Below are 21,079 nucleotides of genomic sequence, written 5' to 3'. Positions count from 1 at the left end.
AACCAAAACTGTCTTTTTCAGAATATGGAAATTGAAGCAGTTGAGGGTACAACTGGGGAAAATTAATCTTTTATAAGCTTTTCTGTCACCATTGCGTTTCAAGACGTATATTTCTCTGTTCGCAAGTGTATTTATTGCGTGGAAGATAACGTCCTCAAATGAGCTCGTCTCTATTTTACACAGACTGCACTTAAACTCCGCAATATCAATCTTTGACTTAAAAAAAATACAGAAATATCTTTTAATTTTTTTTTTTAATCAAGAAAAACGTAATTTGAAGAATACAATATGACATTTTGAGAAGCGTTTTTGTTACAAGTTTGAAAAGCTATATATTTGATAAAGAATGAATGAGGAGTTTGTATTTCAATTTGAAAATACATTTATCATAAATTCTAAAGTCATCAACTAAGTTTTTTCATTTGTTTCAAGTGCATTTATCACATAATTCTACAATAAAAATTCCTCGCATCTTCGAAAATTCCACATCAAAAATGACTGCACTAACAGTGATAATTCATCGCATCTATAGTTAAAATGGATCTCTTTCAAAAATCGATATGCTATATTATGTTGCTTTTATAACACTTATTTGAACTTTAATGCTATGTTTGTACATAATAAAGACATATCAAAATGAAAATATGTAAAAATTTTCCTTCAAATAAATTAATTTGGTATTTTCAAAACGTAAACAAATACAGTTTCCCATGATCCTTTATTCTACAATAGACATACCCGCATATGACAGTGAAAATGAACTAGCTGGATTCGCACTTTATATACACTGATATATCTACATTTGAATCACATACAGTTTAGTAAATACATTTTAACTCTATCTTTCACAGATCAGGTGACATACGATAAATCTTTTCGAAGGTTTGTATTTTCATTATTTGATCATTTCAATAATTGAAAACCAAGTTGATGTCAATAACTGTATATGCAAGACGCATTCTTTCTTTTAAATTATTATTGATGAAGATAAAGCAGTTTATAAGTTAGAGGGTGTATATTCAACATGTTTAAAAGAAAAATGTTTCCACCACCAAGTGTGTTACATGTACAACATCTCTCCACTCGAGACAGTTAAATGTTAAAATTAAAAGCGAGAGGCTTGCCGACTTTTTTTTAACGAATAAAAATTGAACGGTTGAGAGTGAAAAAATTTCATAAAACAAAAGTTATAGCCGTGAAATCTGTTTCTCTAATGATTTTCATCCTTCCCTTTAAACGATTTGAAGAAAGTGGTGTACTTGTGACATCATCAGACATGGTCGTTTTTTCATGACGTCACACTAAAAATTTATCCTTACAATTTAATTTCGACCAATCTTTTGCACTAGCGAGGAAAAATATTTTTCTCACACCGATCAAGAAATGTAAAATTAGCACAAAATTGAGAGTAAGAATTATTAACCTGTAAGAAGTTAAACATGTGTGAATTAGAAATAATATCCACGTAAAATACACCTTTAAGAGACTGTTTTGTCAAAACAATAATAAATATACATTATCAGTTATCAGTTCAAAGTAGAGACTAAACCTGTCTCGATTGTATATTTTTATCACTTAGATCATCTGTTTAAAAGGATAATGCTCACGGACGTGAATGACTTTATTTGAAGATAATAGCAGTGCAAACAAATTTTTCACGATGACAAAATCATTTACGTAAAAATAAACTCTTTATCGGAAATTTAATCAAAGTTTATTTCATCATAAGGCCCAAAATAAAGTATGTGTGTTAACTGTACTCCTACCTACACTAAAGATTTTTTTGCCATTTTTGATTAAGCACTGTTAGAGTCACAATGTTGCTCCCATAGACTCAGTGTAAAAAAAAAAAATTCTCTACCTACCTACCCTGTTTTTTATGCAGCATGTGACAGTAAACACACATACTTTTTTGTTTGGCCTAATTGACTTTAATCCTTCTTGCTTGTATAGATATTTCGAAGTAACGGATGTTAATTGATCCGAATCAAAATTTGAGACATAACACCATTTATAATGATACAATTTATATAAAGCATGGCAAAAACAATTGTCTTTTGTTTAATAGAAAAAAAATTACTTAACACCTTATTGACAATATTGTATAGATTAAATGTGTTCATCAGCAGAACAGAATAATTAAACGAATACACTGTGTAATATTTTCCGCTTCACCTTGTAAAGTCGCATGACATTAACAAAATGTAAACGTGACTGAAAAGATTTACTTATATATATAAGCATATACATGTACTTATTTTTGTTCTAAAGAATCATTTCTTTAGCAATTACAGAGACACATAGTTTGATCCTATCCGTTGGAAAATACGCAGATATGATATCCAATAAGAAAGCAATTAAATTTAGATTACGTTGATGTGAATAAATATATCTAACCGTATGGTTTTCACTAATTATTAGGTCTTTCCACTTTTCCGTGGAAAGACCTATTGAATTTGTTCTGATTATTATTATTTTTCTTCTTCCGCCTAAATTTTTTTCTTGCGTAGTTTTGTTGTTTCAAAAGATGTCGCTTAGATATTTGGAATATGATATCGTATAGTTTATACGCTTTAAAAAATGACAACTGCGTAACAAAATACTTAACCTTGTAAGAGTTATCTCCCCAAACACTGTTTTTCTTGTGGCCACTACTCCTTCGCAACCGTAAAAGATTACGACAAATTTATTTTACCAAATTGCTCATTACATCTTAAGGATTAGGATACTCATTAGACCGAAGCTTTACGGAGACTCCATATGAGAGTTATTCCCCATTTTTATTTGAATTAAGTGATATGCATTTCTAAATGGTAAACCATAAGTGATAGAGACCAAGGGTCTTTAGATTTGAGGTCCTTGGTCCAAAAAAATGAAAATGAGGTCAAGGTCAAAGGTCAAAGTCATATTTTAAATTTTGATTTTGGCTAATTTTTCCTTATTTTCAAAAACCTTAAAAGATAGCGACAAATTATTTTTACTAAATTAATAGTTGCGACATGTTGTAACTTATAAATTTTGGTTGGAAGGGTGCCTAAACAATAAATGAGAGTTTTCGCCCATCTTATATTTAAAATCATGCCTAAAGTGATATAACTCATTAACCATACATTTTACAGACCTAGGGTCTTTTTATTTGAGGTCCTTGGTTGGTGACCTTGAAATTGAGGTCAAGGTCAAAGGTTAATAGAACGTTCTAGATTTTGACCTTTGCTTTAAATTCATATTTATACATTATAAAGTCATAGGAACTGACATTTTTGATTGATTTTTAATATTTTGATAATAAAATAGATCTTTACTTGTGGAAAGACCTTCAATTGTTCTTTGAACAATTGGTTTTTAATTGAAACTTTTATCGTATAGCTATCAACAGTGCCCCGTAATAACCAAATGTAAAGCAATTCAAAAGAGAAATTCAATGCCTTATTTGTGTACAACAAAAAACGACATAACATAATCATGTTGACAGGTACCGAAGAATCCACTAACATGTTCTTGGATTAATTTGCACTTCTCATAAGTGCAAATTGGAACCACACTTTTTTTAATCGTACAATCATCCAATTTGGCAAAAATTACCTCTGGGGATAGGTTACACAATACTAAATTATTTATTTGTGACACGCCTGGTTCGGCAACTGGAGTAAAAACAGTGACAAAATCCTGCAGGATATTTTTTTCTCCTGTAGGATATTTAAACATCCCACAGGATTTTATGAAATCCTATAGGATAAAGTCATAATGCCATGGGATATTTGTTTATATACAGGCTTACGAATACAAACGTTGACATTCAGAATGTGGTCGGGTTACACATGTTTGCGAGAGATCAAACCCTCTAACCAGATACAGTTGTTACATTATTAACACACTGTAAATTTAATTTGGAAAGGTCTTTATTTATTAGAAAGATACACAGCTTTAAACAGCTTATAGAATTGATAGAAAGCACATTGCGTTTTCTAAGTTGCGTCATTGTGTTAATTGCTCTTCAAGTTTGTAATTGTTTTTTTTTTCAATTGTTTTAAATATACCAGCACGCACCGATCTGGATATACGAATATGCATGTATGTATTACCAAATAATCCACCTGATTTATCTAATACGTCTAAAAACAGGGTTATCGATCTATAAATAGTAATAATAGTACCAACTTCTTGTGGTATGGACGTATCAGGTATTCAGGTATCAGGTATTCTCGATGCCAAATTTGAATTTCAAGATCTTTATAATAAATCTGAAGATTCTCAATGTATAAAATTTCAAGACTTATTGTTTATGTTTATTGTAAGATTCACTAGACTAGAATTGAGTTGGGGGCCTCGTTGTCCGAGTGGTCTAAGTAGTAACTACTGTAATCACTAGCCAGTCAACATTGAGGTTATGGGTTCGAACCCTGCTCGTGCGGGTGCTATCGAAGGTCGGTTATTTTCTCCAGGCACTCCGCCAATAAAAACTGCCTGCCACGAATTAGCCTAAATGCGGTACGTAAAGTGGCGTTGAAACACTAAAAATAAAAAAAATAAAAAAAATATAATTGAGTTGGTTTATCACGTTATTATCCAAATTACGGGAGATCTTTGGTTTGTTCCATGGTCAAGGGAAAAGAGGCTAATAAAATTGCCATTATACCCTTAACTGATTCATAGCTAAGCACACAATATATACGAATGAAAATTAAATCACATGTGCGATAAAGAATGATAAAGTGTCGATATCTTTCTTTCTTTTTTTCCTTCTGAACTGTTACAGTGAGCGATTACCGTTTAGTGTAATATTCCTCATAATATTATGTAATCTGCCTTGCTTCTGGCGTATTCACATATAAGCCTGGTACCTTTGGTAACTATATACACCACTGGGTCATTACCACTGCTTTTGGACGTTTTCCCCTGACGGTATAACCATCCCAGTAGTCAACACTTCGGTGTTGACATGAATATCAATTAAATGATCATTTTTGTGAATTTTCTGTTTATAAAAATACTAAGGACTTTCTTATTCCAGGCAAAGATAACCTTAGCCGTATTTGGCACATTTTTGGAATCTTGTATCCTCAATGGTCTTCAAACTTTATACTTGTTTGACTTTATAACGAATTTGATCTGACTGTCTCTGATGAGTTGTATGTAGACGAAACGCGCGTCTGGCGTATCAAATTATAAGCCTGGAATCGATTTCACAAAAAAACTTACGACTTAGACTGGTCGAAATCATGAACAATTCAGTATATTTACGATCAATCTTAGTCGTAAGTTTTTTTGTGAAATTGACTCCAGGTACCTTTGATGACTTTTGATATTCATGTTATAGCAGCCGATCGATGTTAAGCTCCAAACTTTGACGTCATAATCAATCATAGATAAAGGACAACACAAATTATTGCATTTGAAAGAAGTATTTTATTCGGAAAAAAAGCAGTTAGAATGAACAATGTTAAGGTCAATTCAAATAACATCAGAATCATGAGAATATATAAATATAAATATATATGATAATATAACATGCGCTATCTAGGGTCTAACATAATAGTCTTATCGCCATTGAAACAAAAAATGGTCGTTATTTAAAGAACAAATAGCATGTATATAGCTGTCATATATTCATATTGATTAAAAGTGTAAAACATACTTTGTCACCAATTATTGTCAAAAACTTTGGATGATGGTATACAATGAATTACTGCAAGCCAGCTTTATTTGTCGTATCTTTTGATTTATGCCTAGCCCTTCCAAACCTACTCTGTGGCAATTTAATTTCGCGATTTTTCAAATTTACTTAATGTAGGTTGATTAAAATTATCAAAGTTTTATATACCTCGAGTTTTTGAGACGCTTAATATTATCGTTTTTTTTTTTGGTTTCGGGAAAGTAGCGATTGGTTTACAATATAGCTTAAAATATTGTTTCAAATGACATCCAGTGTTAAAAGAACATCAATGTAAGACGATCAAACAAAAAAGGAAAATGAAAAAGGGATGTTTACAAGCTGTCAATATCATTGTCCATGGACGATTCAAATTGTTTTCAAGCATACTCTTCCGAACGTTTCAATTTTTATTTTTCGTCTTTTCTCCTCCTCAGCAACCTGAGCAATTCAAGCTTATAATCTATTTTCTCTGCTTCGTCTTTCTCTCTGCGCATATTTGTTCGGGTAGCGTTAACTTTCCTTTCTTTCTCGAGGACCTTGGATACTGGTTTGTCAGTTAGAGGTCTTGTATTACTGCGTCTTCTGCTTGCAGCTGTATGTAAATACACATACAATATTATGTTTTTTTATGATGGTATCAGATAGGAAGCGGGACAGGGATGATGAACCCTTTTTAAGTTTACAGGTCAAAACGAAAGGTAAAACTAGTTGCAATAATACAGCAATAATGTGTCAATTAGAACGGTAATACAATGATAAAACAGTTTATTTTCTATCATTAAATAAACCAAAGATTGTAAAAGAAAGTTATCGCAAATATCAATTTGTAACTTTTTCTAGGATACAAAGACAATAGGAAGTTTTTTTAACATCGGTATAATAATAATTAGGTGCATACATTGTGAGGACGAATTCTATAACATGCGGTTTATTCAATTTATTTGGTTGAAGGACATATCGCTGTGCCACTTTTTCATTAATATATTGTTCTGTTAGAAACACATTTTTTTTTGAAAAGAAACGGTCAATAACAAAATTTACTTTGTAAATATATTCTCTTAGCTAGAACAAATTGATTTTGATTATTTAATTTGTATACGAAATCATGTATTGACTGTTGTTCGCATGTCCATGTTATCGAATGTAGATTCTCTCGTCTTTGTTCACTCTGTTAAGGTGGTACCCAACACTTTCACTAAAATTAGTTTGGCTCGTTTAATTTTCATAAAATTTTGACACAGTATTTACTTTGAACCTTTAACAAAAATATAAAAATTTCAAAAATTTTGAACCAACCATTTTATCAGAAAAATTATACTGGTTATATAGCAGTTTGACAAACACCATTTTTGATCACTGAGAAGCTTAATATTCCCTTTACAACACAATGTAATTAAAATGTTTTGCTGACTTTACAGTGTTATCTCTCTGTAGTGTTAGGTACCAAATTAAGTCACAGATTTCTTTTCTGTGGATATAATTGTTTTACATTTTACTGTTTACGTTTTTTGTTATATTTTCCTCTATGTTTGATGACAACTACTGGCAATTTAAAGTTACATGCATTTTCCTGTCAGGAAATTTAGTAAAGTGCATTCAATTGCCAACTATAAAGTTTAATACGCTAAGTACAAAAAAAAGATCATTAACTATCTTATTCACCCTCAGTGAAATCGTTACTAAATTAAAAGTTTATTTTTCTGAAATTTAAGGTAATTTGTTTCAAGGCTATTAAATATAAATTAAACTATTTGTATGCCGTTTTATGAGTAAATCAATTGTGTAATGTATCTAATATTGAATTGCAGACAGCTTTAATGATGTTCGCTTGTCTTGAGTTTTTGCCAGATATTCGGAATTCTCTAGTTTTATTCATGCATAGCCATTAAATTTTGTCCACTAACTCCTTCTTTTCTAACATAATTGCATTACTTGTAGTTTAAAAAGCCTTATTTATAATTTTTGAAAGAAAAACTTAAGGTACATATTTTAAATGTACAAACAATTTAGAGAGAATCACTTCTACATTTTGTTCTAGCAAATATTACAATTGCTCATATCTCGAAAACAAACACACAGACCCTTCATTTTACTCTGCATTTTTAGTTTCTCTATTCCTATACATTGCATTTATATCATTCTTATTAAAAGCTTGTCATTTTGAAACAGAGTAGCAAACATCCAAGTTCAATATCCTTTAACATCAGGATAAATCTTTTACTTACCATTAAACTGATAGATGTCGATATTCCAACAGATATTAGTGCACCCACGTTCGTCCGAGCCATCATTACAGTCATCCATACCATCACATACCCAAGACCATGTAATACATTTATCTTGATTACCGCATTTAAACTTATAACTTTCACAGCCTGTATTAATCATAAAAAAATACCCGTTAAAACATTTGAAAAATTCAATACACTTTTAGATTTCATAACAATACAGGCTACATTTGTGTTATATATATATTTTTTTTTCATCCAAAGTTTGGTTCACAATATGTTGCAGAGAAACAATTTCGTCACTGAGTTGATTAATGACTTGGAGAGTAGAAGTTGTCATATATGATTTAATATATTCCTTTAAGTGTCAATGATTTCTAACCTATGGTGTTTTGTACTGATAACGATATATAAGAAATCCCATTAGACAGTACAGTGTAATTTACCAAAAAAAACAAAAAATTCTATAAAATAAGATATTACGGCCTTAATTGAGGGAATTTAAAGTTACGGATGACGAACGTAATGTATAAAGTGGGCTTTTCATCACTTTGAACTATTGCAACGTTATGGTTTATGCATCCCGTTAAACTAACAGGCAAACTTAATAATTTAAGGTTGAAGTTAATCTAGAATAAATGACATGCGCAAATGACTTTACTATCAATTGTACATGTTTTATAGTAGGTTTTAGTTCGATAATTGTTGAACTTCCGAGTTGAATATTACCTTGATATTGATCTAATATTTATATCTTGATGTAGAAAAACCTTACGTCAAACAGCATTCCATCTACTATTATAACCAAGAGATTTTTTTTTAAATAGAAAAAGTGGCTTTGTTATTGGCCGTTTCAGAATCTAAAGGACTATTGGTAATATAATTCTTCGAACACCAAATGAAAATAATGTAGCGTCATTGGTTGAATTTCAATGGTTTCGAACGTTTTCAACCAATCACGACGTTTTGGTGTACATTTTTGAAAATATTTACCAAAATACATTATATATATTGAAACGGCGAATTACCAGAACATCCCATGTCGTCTTCTCCTCTACTACAATCCACATGAGAATCACACGTCTGACTCAACTCAATACATTGACCGTCTTGACATTCATACTGATCGTCAGAACAGCCTGAAAAACAAACAACATCGATTGATTGATGGTTTTTTACACCATGTTCTCTCAAAAAGGCTGGATAAAGATAAAACATTATTAACCCTAACATTTAAAAAAAAAATGTCCTGTACCAAGTGAGGAAAATGGCCATTGTTATATTATAGTTCGTTTGTGTGTGTGTGTTAAATTTAAGTGTTGTGTTTCTGTTGTGTCGTAGTTCTCCTCTTATATTTGATGTGTTTCCATCAGTGTTAGTTTGTTAACCCAGATTTGTTTTCCCCCTCTCAATCGATTTATGAAATTCGAACAGCGGTATACTTCTGTTGCCTTAATGGATTCAATAAAAGAAGTCCTGACTATATTTTACAACATTGTTCATTTGTTTTGAATATTATAATATAAACTGTAAATTCAAATGAAAACACACACATGGCTTAAATGAAAATTACGAAAATACAACAATCTATAAAAAATAGGCAGGTTATTAAAAATAAGTACGAACCCGTCAAAACTCATGAAAAGATTTACTTGGTTAACAGTTCAAAATTTAATATTGATACTAATGCGATTCAAATGAAACACACAAAAGTAACGTATTGAATTATAAGTTCAGCCGATTCACCTCGATCTACACAGCTACTTTTGCATAGGTACTATTTCTGTAATTAACATCTGTAGTACTTGAAATTTACTTTTAATATTTAGTACTTTTTCTTTACTTGAGAATTATTGTAATGTTTAGGTACTTGTATTTTCCAGTACTTGATTTGTACTTAAAATATTGGTACATAAATAATACCAACAATGATCACAGTATTCCATGTTTCAACATCATAACTATATGAGATTTATAATTGACAAATTTTCAAAATGCTGAAAAAGTAACTGTGCAACCACACACTTTAGTACTAAAATTTCAAGTACAAATCAAGTACTGGAAAATACAAGTACCTAAATATTACAATAATTTTAAAGTAACAAAATAGTACTGAATATTAAAAGTAAATTTCCAGTACTACAGATTTTTGGTACAGAAATAGTACCTATGCAAAAGTAGCTGTGTAGTAAAAGAAGGCCGAAAGATACCGGAGGGACAGTCAAACTCATAAAAGGAAAATATACCGACAACCCCATGGCTAAAAAAAAAAAAAAAAAAAAAAAAAAAAAAACTAGACAAACAATAGTAACATGGCTTTGTTATAAGATTTGTTTGCTCTTAATCTCCAATCTTATATACTTTAAGCCTAACAATATTTTAGTACTTCAATATGCGACTCTAATTCAGATAGCATTTCGTAGTCAAACAGTGCTTATATTGAAGGTTGGGTTTTAATTGTTTATATTTTGGTTTGTATGTTTAGTAAAAGACAAGTTTGTTACCACAAATTGTTAATGATGCCTTCTAATTTAATATACATACACAAAGCTGTTCCCAAAAACAGTCCAAATACCAGTACTATCTTCATTCTTGTTTATGCGATACAGGACACTAAAATGAGAACGGATAATATCAAAATGAGGAATAACCGTAATTAAAGTCCAATTTGTAAATTGTTTAATATGATATCTTCGGACATTCATAAAAGGTATAACTTGAGACTGCGGAGTTATTATTTTTGACGTTTTACAAATGTACTCAAATGGATTAAACTCAGTGGAAAATTCTAAAGAAAACCTTTAGTAAAACTATATTTCTACCAGGTAATTATTTGCATTATTAAGTAATACTAGTAATACGAAATACTGCTCTGTATTGTCCAGTATAATCATGTTTTATGGACGAAAAAAAACAACTCATAACAGATACCAGGATTACATTTTGTATTTACGCCAGACGCGCGTTTCGTCTACAAAAGACTTATCAGTTACGCTCGAATCCAAAAATGACAAAAGGCCAAATAAAGTACGATGTTGTAGAGCATTTCTGACCAAAATTCCTAAAAGATATTGTTCAGCAACACCAAAGTTATCACGCACAGATTTATACTTTGCCAACCCTCATTGAACAAAAATTTCAGGAAGACCAAACCTCCTACAGTATCAAAAGTCAATTACAGATATGGTTGACCATTCAACAGCATTCAAAAGTTAAGTATATCCTAACACTCTACCAAGAGTGACTGTTGATGGGACTCTTTAACGTTCAGTCAAAACTGAATATACCATATGATGTATACATACATAATATTTAAACGTATCAAATTAAAAACACTTGTAGAAAGAGATTAATACAACTAAATATAGATTCTCCCATTGATACCAGTGGCTCATCGGATTAATCAATTTGTCCAAGCCTCTTCTGATATAACCGGCAGCAACACGTTGAATAAAAGTGTTTTTTATATAATGGGCTTAAATATGTTCAGAAAGGTTTAAACTGCGAAAAAAATTAAGGAAATACAAATTACAACATTTACAATAAAATGGTTTGTTAAACAATCAAAATAATCTTAATCAAATACCTACATTTCTTGTCAACTGAATAAACCAGACTATTGCTTAACAAGTATGCAACATCATCTTATGTACCAAAGTCATGGTCTAATGAGATTGGACACATTTTTCCGAAACAGGAAATCAAATAATAACCAAGCTGTTTAATGTCCATTCGTCTTTATTTTTAGAATAAATTTGTTTTCAATAACATGTACTAGAATGCACACATTTAAAGTTAACTTATTTTTGTGAAACCTTGTACTATTTATACATTTTATGGTGTCTGTTTTCAGACTACATTTGATATACGAAAGTAAATTGACTCATTATCAGCAATACAGGATCAACAAATCTGTTTTCAGAAACATGTACTAGATTACACACAGTTCAACTAAAGTTAATGGACGCTAAAATTTAACTCTATATTTATGCAACCTTGTACTATTTATACATTTTATGGTGTCTGTGTTCAGACTACATGTAATATACGAATGTAAATTGATTCATTATCATGATTATAAGCAAAACAAGATCAACAAAACACAAGATTGATCATGACTAGAAGAGTGCCTTTTTATAAGACGCACTTAGATAGTCTCTTTTTAATCATATTAATTGCCTTTGTCCTACCTGTAGTTATGGAAGATAAGTAAAGTATTGCAAACAAAAACCCATGTTTGCCCCATTTATGAACATAATGTTTTCAGATCTTTGCGTCCGTCCGTCCGTTCGACCGTCTGTCACGTTTTAGGTTAAAGTTTTGGGTTAACGTAGTTTTTGATGAAGTTGAAGTCAATCAACTTGAAGCTTAGTACACATGTTCCCTATGATATAATCTTTCTTATTATAATGCCGAAGTTTTTACCACAATGTCTCATGCCACTGAAAATAGAAAATTAAAATGCAAAAGGGATATACGTGTACTATGGGCACATTCTTGTTTTCAGAAACTTGGAAACTTACAAGACTTAGACCTCTAATATAAGAATTAATGTCATTCTATCTTACATTCACCGTGGAGCGAACAGTTAAGGAACTTGTTAGATTCAGTGTTAGATAGGAATTAATAGAAAGTTTATATATTTGGTAGGTATTTTGGTGCAGAGTTTCTAATTAATGTATAAACCTATCATCTTCATAGAAATATTGGTCACTATGATTTACTGTTTTAGCCATCTTGTTAGGCTCAGAAATGTAACTTTGACAGAAATTTTGACCAAGTTTGTTAAGTAGTTTTTTTTCCTCTCGGAATTTAGCTTGTGCCCATAGTGCCACGCTATATGCACGTTAACGAACATTGCGATATCCCGGTCAGTAGTTCGTAGAAGATCTGACACAAGACTAATTTTCTGCCTTGCAAATCTAGTTCATTTCTTATGGCAGTCAAATTGTCCTGCCGTTTATCTTTGGATATATGCGGTACATAACCTAATATCATAATTCTAAACGGTTTATAATCTTTTAAAGTCAAATCAAGAATCTACAAGCAAATATTACTATATATATGTTATGCTGGATGAGACGACATGAATTGATTGCGGGAAGTACTAACTTTATGAATTCAGTTCCATTTCATTGCAAAATTTATCATCCCACGTCTGACCGTTTTGTCATAACCATTAAAATACACTACAAATGTCTTAAAGTCTGGATTTACTAAATTTTGTCCGAATTTAACTCAGATTTTTTAATGTCGAGATAATATCGAGCCAAATTATGAAAAAATGCCGTCGTTTGATGAGTACTTTCAAGACAGAATTCAGAATGTCAAGAACATGTCAAAGATATATAAAAAAAATTAAATGAAAGTCAAAAATTTTCTAAATTTTACTAAATATTTTACTTTTTAGAAAGTCAATCAAGGATGTTCTGGCTAAACATGAAATGAAATAAATTGTTTTTAACGCACATTATGTTTTCAAAAGTATTTCGTCATATACTTGAAGAAAATATGATGAAGATACAAGTTTATGATCGTACATCACAAATATTATTTTAACAAAAATAATTTTAACACGTTTATTAATTTTTCCACACTGGTTTTCCAAACTGTATCGTGCATCGCTAATACGATGCATTATGTAGCTTGAAGTTGGCAGGTATGTACGTGTAAAGTAAAGCAACAAGGGATTACAGAATGTATGAAACAGATATTAGTCAACAATTTAGATATCTATCTTACTTTAAATGACATATAATTTCACAATATCATGCTCTGCCGAACGAGCATATCTGACATAACATTTTGTATTAAATGATTCTTTTAACAAAACATAAAATATTTCATGGTCGCTTTTCGATATCGTGCCTAATTCACCAAGCCATAAATTCATACTTTATAAGTCAATAATTTTATTTTAGTGACCTACCACCTATTTTGAAAACTGAATAATAATAATAATAAACAAGAATGTGTCCTAAGTACACGGATGCCCCACTCGCACTATCATTTTCTATGTTCAGTGGACCGTGAAATTAGGGTCAAAACTTTAATTTGGAATTAAATTTGAAAGATCATATCATAAGGAACATGTGTACTAAGTTTCAAGTTGATTAGACTTCAAATTCTTCAAAAACTACCTTGACCAAAAACTTTAACCTGAAGCGGACGGACGAACAGACGCACAGACGGACGGACTAACGGACGGACGAACGGAGGAACAGACCAGAAAACATAATTCCCCTCTACTATCGTAGGTGGGGCATAAAAACATAACTAGAGTATATTTGAAAACTACCATATACACGTTATACTACATTTTCGCGGATAATTGATATTGTAATTTCCCTAGTCTGCATATTTGTCTATAGGAAATTTGAAATTCATTATATACTTAAATTCATGGTGCTATTTTCCCGTTTGATACACGAAAATTGATATAGAAAAAGAGAAAATGAATTACCAGTATCTTATAAACATTGTATGACGAAAAATGTGTTTGGTTGGTTAGTTTAGTTTAACGTGTTGCAACTTGAACTCAAGTGTGTATTCTTGTGTTTGTGCTGTGTTGTTGGGTGTCGAAGTTTCACTCGTACACGGACGACAAAAGCCAAGTATACTCTTTAACAGGGTTACCCTAAACACCTCTGGTAGCGTGATTAAGGGAATCCTGGTCACATAAATAAATAAATGGATCCTGGTGTAGTCTGAACGAAGTCTTGCAAGTTAACATAAACACAAAGTCGATTTAAAGTGCAATACTGTATTATTCAAAATCCAAAGTACATGTAACAGTAATAGAAGTTTACAACATCCCAAGTGCAGACTCAACAATGCGGTGGTATAATCGATAATCTCCTACGTACGCACCTTTTATACCACTATAATATCCTGATAATAATATGGTTAAATGACTCTGAACAAAGAAATATTCTACAGGAGCTAAATTACAGGAGCCCGAAGCCCCGGAGCTAAGGTCAACCGAAGCTGAGGTCAACCGAGACACCTGTATAAACAAAACAACTTGGCACCAGCTGATTAACATGATTGATTTGACATTTAACAAGTACACTCTTATTGAAGGCGACTAAAATAGATCGTAATGCATTACTTTATAACGGTTAATGAAAATAAGTAATCTAATTATACCATGATAATAAAACCCAGTGATGCATGTAATAAACGAAAAACGTTACACAGCCCCCTCTTAGCCCTGAACTTCCACTGTTCAGTTTATACACAATAAAAAAATAATAAAATTATAAAAATTACTCATCTCATAGTGATATCCGAACATCACTGGAACATAAAAAAAAACTTGGGATCCAAGAGTAACTCAAAAGACAAAATAGAATTTGTTCCGATTGACACCAAGCAAAAAGTAGGGTCACAGGTTTAAATTTTCATAACGACTTTAAAATAATTTTTGCGAACAAAACTAAAGTCTATTAAAATAAATAAAAAATAAGCACATATGAAAACAAGAAATATAACAAAAGATATTTGCTTACTAGTGCTGACAATGATATATTTTAAGTCAATTTTTGTTGTTGCTTTAAAACTTTTTAAACAATAGAACTGACTGTTCTTTAAAAAAACAATGTAGTTAATCATTGTTTAAATAGTTAATACTTCAGTTTCTTTATGTATATCTCTTTCATATTCATTTGATAAAATTTACTGTTTGCAATAACATGAATTGTTCTATATAATAAGAATGTTCTTATCCCGGGCATAAAAACAATGCCGTATTTGGCGAAACCTTTTCAACTTTTTATCTCCAGTGCTGTACAACTTTGTACTTTTTTCTCTTTCGATCTTTTATATCTGGGCGTCACTTGTAAGTCCTGTGTGGACAAGGCGCGTTTTTGGCGTATTGAATTTTAAACCTGATGCTTTTTGTTATCTATTAATCATGTTTTTCTTTGTCTAATATGTTCTCCTATTTATTTGTATTGTAGTCCTGTAATATTATGTTGTCATTTCAATGTTATATTTAACTTTGCCATTAAAGTGCGAGGTTTGGCATGCCACAAAACCAGGTTCAACCCACCACTTTTATTCCCCTTTAAAAGTGTCCTGTACCAAGTCAGGAAGATGGCCATTGTTATATTATTGTTCGTTTCTGTGTGTGTTGCATTTTAACGTTGAGTCGTTTGTGTTTTCTCTTATTTTTGAGATATTGAGATCAGATCTAGACGTGGCACGATACTTGTCTATCCCTAATTCATGTATTTGGTTTTCATGTTATATTTGTTATTCTCGTGGTGTTTTGTTTGATGCTTGGTCCGTTTATGTGTGTGTTACGTTTCGGTGTTATGTCGTTGTTCTCCTCTTATATTTAATGCGTTTCCCTCGGTTTTAGTTTGTTACCCCGATTTTGTTTTTTGTCCCTGGATTTATGAGTTTTGAACAGCGGTATACTACTGTTGCCTTTATTTAAAGGGCTCCATGACACCATATCAATATGTTAGGGTCTCGTACAACCAATTTGTACTTTTAAAGGGCTCCGTGACACCATAACAATATGTTAAGGGTGTCGTGCACAAAATAAAGTTTAGATTTCTACTATAATCAAAAACAGAAACACTTCTGCACAAAACAACATAGTTTACACAATAGATAAACAACTGTTCATAAAGTCACTTGGTTTAATTACTATCTTCTTCCGTCGTTTCATTGTGTTTCTTTCCCTTTTCATTAGGCCATCCATGCTGGGTGACCGACACCTGGCCTGCTGTGTGTTGTGGGTGTCGAAGTTTCACTCGTATACGGACTCGTATGCGAAGTAAACTCTTTAACGTTTCACTCGTACGCCAAGTAAACTCTTTAACAGGGTTACCCTAAAAAATCTCTGGTAGCGTGATTAAGGGAATCCTGGTCACATAAATAAATAAATGGATCCTGGTGTAGTCTGAATGAAGTCTTGCTTATACATTTAAATGGCATTATCAACAGACTGATTCATAACAAAACAGTAAACAAAAAAATATGACCAAAATGAACAAACTACAACTAAAAACATGATCATTGCTTAGAACAGAAACATACACAAGTAAGCGATTATAAACATTTTTTAAACGCTAATTCCGAAACCTAAGACAGTGATTAAACGACAAAACACAATAAAAACATGTACAAAAAAAAAAAAAAAAACATATTTCATTAGAACAATTCTTTCTAACACGAATACAAATGTTTTGATAGAACAATATTTTCTTTCCGCTATGTAATGTCAGTTATAAAGTATAATACTTTATTTTGATTTTTAAGTATATATGATTTCCATATACTGTCGATGAGAATGTGGTACATGTTCTTCAGGTTACAAAAAATATACAATAATGACTTCTGTTTGTTAGAAGTCCAGATGTTATCCTACTGACTGTTTTCCCATAAATGTTATACTAGCCGCTCGATGGTAAGCTCCAACATTTGAAGTCGTGATCAATCATATATAAAAAAAAAACACAAATAATTTGATTTGTAGGAATTATTTTAATTGGAAAATTGATAATTTGCTAAAAAGTTGGTTGATAGTATATCTTAAACTATTATACTACTATGAAATCTAGAGGTGAAAGTACATACATTTTTGTTGATATAACATCAAATAATATTAATGTTACAAATGGTTGTTTTAAAAGTTAATTCACATCATAGTCCATGGACAATTCATTCAAAATGTTTGCAGGCATAGTCTTCCATACGTTTTTATTTTATTTTTCGTCTTTTCTTCTCCCGAGCAACCTGAGCTTTTCAAGTTTATTAGCTATTTTCTCTGCCTCGTTTTTCTTTTGGTACATATTTGTTCTGGCAGCTCTAACTTTACCTTCTTTGTTGAGACTCTTAGATACTGGTTTGTCATCACTAAATATTGTATTACTCCAACTACTGCTTTGAGCTGTATATAAAAACAAATACAATATTATGTGAATTCCAGAAAGAGTTAAAAACAGTTTGTGTATGATAGAATTGAATAGGAAGCTGGAGAGCGGTGCCACACTTTCTAACAGCTAAAACTTAAGGTAAAACTAGCTGGAAACATAACAATTAGAAAAACAATACAATAATTGATAGGTTTATTTTCTATTCTTACATAAACTATGGATTGTAAGGATAATTTACCGGAAATCCATGACATCATATTGTCGTTGTGAAAATTATCAACTTGTAACTTAACCAATGTTATTAAGACGACCGGTAGTGTTTTAACAACCGTATAATTATGATTTAGTCCATACAAAATGTACTTTCTTTAAGCTAGAATTTTATATCATGCAATTTATTCAATCTATTCGATAAAAGGACATAAATGTATAACTGTTTCAACTATTGACCAATTCATTGTTCCATTTACAAAACATTTGTTCTTGTAGAAGGAACTTCAAGAAACGGTCAATAACAAAATTTACTTATGTAAAACATGTAAATACTGTTGTAACGCACGTCTATAGAATCTCATGAAGATTGTCCCGTTTTTTTATTTTTTTAGTGGCAAATTAAACGTCACATGAATTTTTCTTTTAGTGAATTGTATTCCTTTTGCCACATAGGAAAATTGATACACTAAGTATAAGACTACAAAAAAGACATTAATGAAATCGTATCTTAATTATTATTTTTCTTCTAAAATTGTATAATTATTATTAGGTTATATGTTATGTTCAGGGCTATAAAATATCAATTAAGGTAGTACCTAATACTACAGGAGATGACTCTGTAAAATCAGCTAAATGTTTTAATTACGTTGTGATCTTAGGGGGAATATTAAGATTCTCAATGATCAAAATTAGTGTTTGTCAAACTGGTATAAAACCAGTGTAATTTTTCTGATAAAATGGTTGGTTGAAATTTTTAGAAATTTTTATATTTTGTCACAGGGTCGAAGTAGACACTTTGTCAAAATTTTATAAAAAAATTAAACGAGCCAAATTAATTTTAGTGAATGTGTTGGGTACCACATCGAACCATTTATTTTCCACATTATGAACACATCATTGTTTTAAGTTTCTTTATGAATTGCAGACACCTTTAAGGAAGTTAGCTCTTCTTGTTTTTGAATTTTTACTAGATATTTGGAAACCTTTAGGTTTAACCATGTATTGCCATTAAAATTTGGTCCGTAAACCCCTACTTTTCATTTTTATAATTTTACTACTTATTGTTTAATAGCCAATTTATTAAAATTGGTGTATTTTTTCAATAGTTTTTAAAAGACAAAAAGGTGCCAATGTCAACTGTATGGAAAATCTACAGATAATTTCTTCCCGCCAGTTTGTCGATTGCTCATACCTTGAAGACAAACACAATGACCTTTCATAATGTGCCGCTTTATAAATTCATTTTTCTTATACTTTCAATTTCAAAAAGCTTGTTACTTTGCAGCAAAGCAGCAAACATCAAGTTCAAAATCCTTTGTCATCAGGAAAATGCCTTAACTTACCAGTGATCTGATAGTTTTCGATGTTCCAACATATATTGTGGCAACCGCGTTCGTCCGTACTATCACCACAGTCATCCATACCATCGCATACTTTATACCAGGGAATACAGAAACCCGTTATTAAGGCAGGCAAACTTATCACGTGCACAACCTGTAGATGTTATCAAAATTTGTAGTTGTTATATTTGTAAAATTCGATTCGCTTTTGCAGCCTCATAAATGTCAGATGTGAACATATACAGTATATTAATAAAGGGTTTATAACTTTGCTGATATTTTACATTGAGTTGTAATTCAATAGAAAAGCCATTATTCACAACATGTTGCAAAATGAAAATTTCTTCAGTGATTTGAGACCTAAATTTAGCAGAAGGACATGCAACATATTGTTTTAGTATGTTATTTTAACACTGATCTTTATTCTGTGGCATTGCATGTATAAATAATAAATGACATGTTCAATTTACAATGGAACCAAACAGAAATAATGTTACCTAATGGATTATTCAATATATACATACCCTCAAGATAACAAGGCACACTCTCTGGTTTGAGATGGCAGTAAATTTTGATTTAATTTTATTTTTGTCATTGTAGATAGTGCTTCAGTATATTTTAAAATTCCGAATTCGAATGTTCTTTTGATAGTCATGAGACCATGTTGGAAAAGAGGTACGAAAGGTACCAGAGGGACAGTCAAACTTATAAATCGAAAATAAATTGACAACGCCATAACTAAAAATGAAAAAGACAAACAGACAATCAATAGTTCACCTGACACAACATATAAAACTAAAGAGTAAGCAACACGAACCCCACCAAAATCTAGGGGTGATCTCAGGTGCTCTGGAAGGGTAAGCAGATCCTGCTCCACATGTGGCACCAGCCGTGTTGATCATGTTATAAAAAATCCGTTAAATAGTCTAATTCGGTAGGTCACATTTATGAAAGGGAAAGAGATTGTAGTGAAACGGTTATTTCATAACGGTTAACCAACTCATGATGGCGTCCGTAAAATTTACGAGGGGATGATTTCAACTTCACCATTTGGAACTTGGTTTAACAGCCTCCTCGTGAGCAGCAACCATCTATCAAGAAAATCATCATAGGAAATACTAGCAGCACGGGAAAATCGTATCAATTGGGAGATATATACCTCGTATGCAGATGCTGCTGGAAAATTGCTACTTATAATAGGAAAGTTCACAATTGGAAAGCTGAAATCATCTCTTTTGTTGTAAAGTTTTGTTTTCAACCGACCCTCATTGTCAATTTCTAGTTGGAAAATATGGTTGTAAAACACATAACGTCATACTGTATAAGATCTATAAAAAACACTTGCACAACCTGTGAACATTAACGACTTCAAACAATTTGTTTTTGTACTATTCGACTAAACTAAAGTAAAACAGTTTTGTTTCTTATATGTTGCAGATAAACTTCGTTAGTTAAACAAGTGTAACTGTGAGCTACTGCTCACTGATGATACCCCGCCGCAAGTGGATAATGTTAATAGTGTAAAAATATGTAAGTGTTCGGTAAACAGGAAGTTGCCGAGTGATGAATCTGAAAACGCATCACACAGTATAGCTGACTTATATAAACCTTGAAACCAAATTTCAGAAATCCTGGCATTGTAGTTCCTGTGAAAAATGCGACGAAAATTTTCAACTTGGCCATCATGTGTAAAATGATAGTAGTGTTCGGTCAACAGAAAGTTGTCGAGTGATGAATCTGAAAACGCATCACACG

At 31.4% G+C, this 21,079-nt stretch overlaps 1 protein-coding gene across 2 annotated transcripts; it reads right to left on the bottom strand.

The window, feature by feature from the left end:
- Window positions 1-5,579: 5,579 nt before the first annotated feature.
- LOC139507899 (low-density lipoprotein receptor-like) lies at window positions 5,580-11,609 on the bottom strand. Of its 2 annotated transcripts, none has more exons than XM_071295877.1 (5): window positions 11,472-11,609; window positions 10,426-10,494; window positions 8,910-9,020; window positions 7,879-8,028; window positions 5,580-6,245 (listed from the first exon to the last, which is right to left on the bottom strand). In XM_071295877.1, the coding sequence occupies exons 2-5, from the start codon at window positions 10,469-10,471 to the stop codon at window positions 6,061-6,063; spliced, it is 492 nt and encodes a 163-aa protein (XP_071151978.1). In that variant the 5' UTR covers window positions 10,472-10,494; window positions 11,472-11,609; the 3' UTR covers window positions 5,580-6,060. The 2 variants fall into 2 exon arrangements, with proteins under 2 accessions (XP_071151978.1, XP_071151979.1); XM_071295878.1 differs by having other exon boundaries at window positions 11,468-11,493.
- Between the last annotated feature and the right edge of the window lie 9,470 nt (window positions 11,610-21,079).

Source organism: Mytilus edulis, unplaced genomic scaffold, assembly GCF_963676685.1.
Source record: "Mytilus edulis unplaced genomic scaffold, xbMytEdul2.2 SCAFFOLD_756, whole genome shotgun sequence".
Taxonomy (NCBI): domain Eukaryota; kingdom Metazoa; phylum Mollusca; class Bivalvia; order Mytilida; family Mytilidae; genus Mytilus; species Mytilus edulis.
The sequence above is the reverse complement of the archived record's forward strand: the minus strand, read 5'-3'. Positions and strand labels throughout refer to the sequence as shown.

What these genes read in the sequence shown, in the direction of transcription:
- LOC139507899 (XM_071295877.1), bottom strand. Translation starts at nt 10,471, where the DNA reads ATGAAGATAGTACTGGTATTTGGACTGTTTTTGGGAACAGCTTTGT. An exon ending in GTTTTTGGGAACAGCTTTGT is followed by an intron (nt 9,021 to 10,425) that starts GTATGTATATTA and finishes TTTGTTTTTCAG; the next exon opens with GCTGTTCTGACGATCAGTAT. An exon ending in AGACGACATGGGATGTTCTG is followed by an intron (nt 8,029 to 8,909) that starts GTAATTCGCCGT and finishes TGATTAATACAG; the next exon opens with GCTGTGAAAGTTATAAGTTT.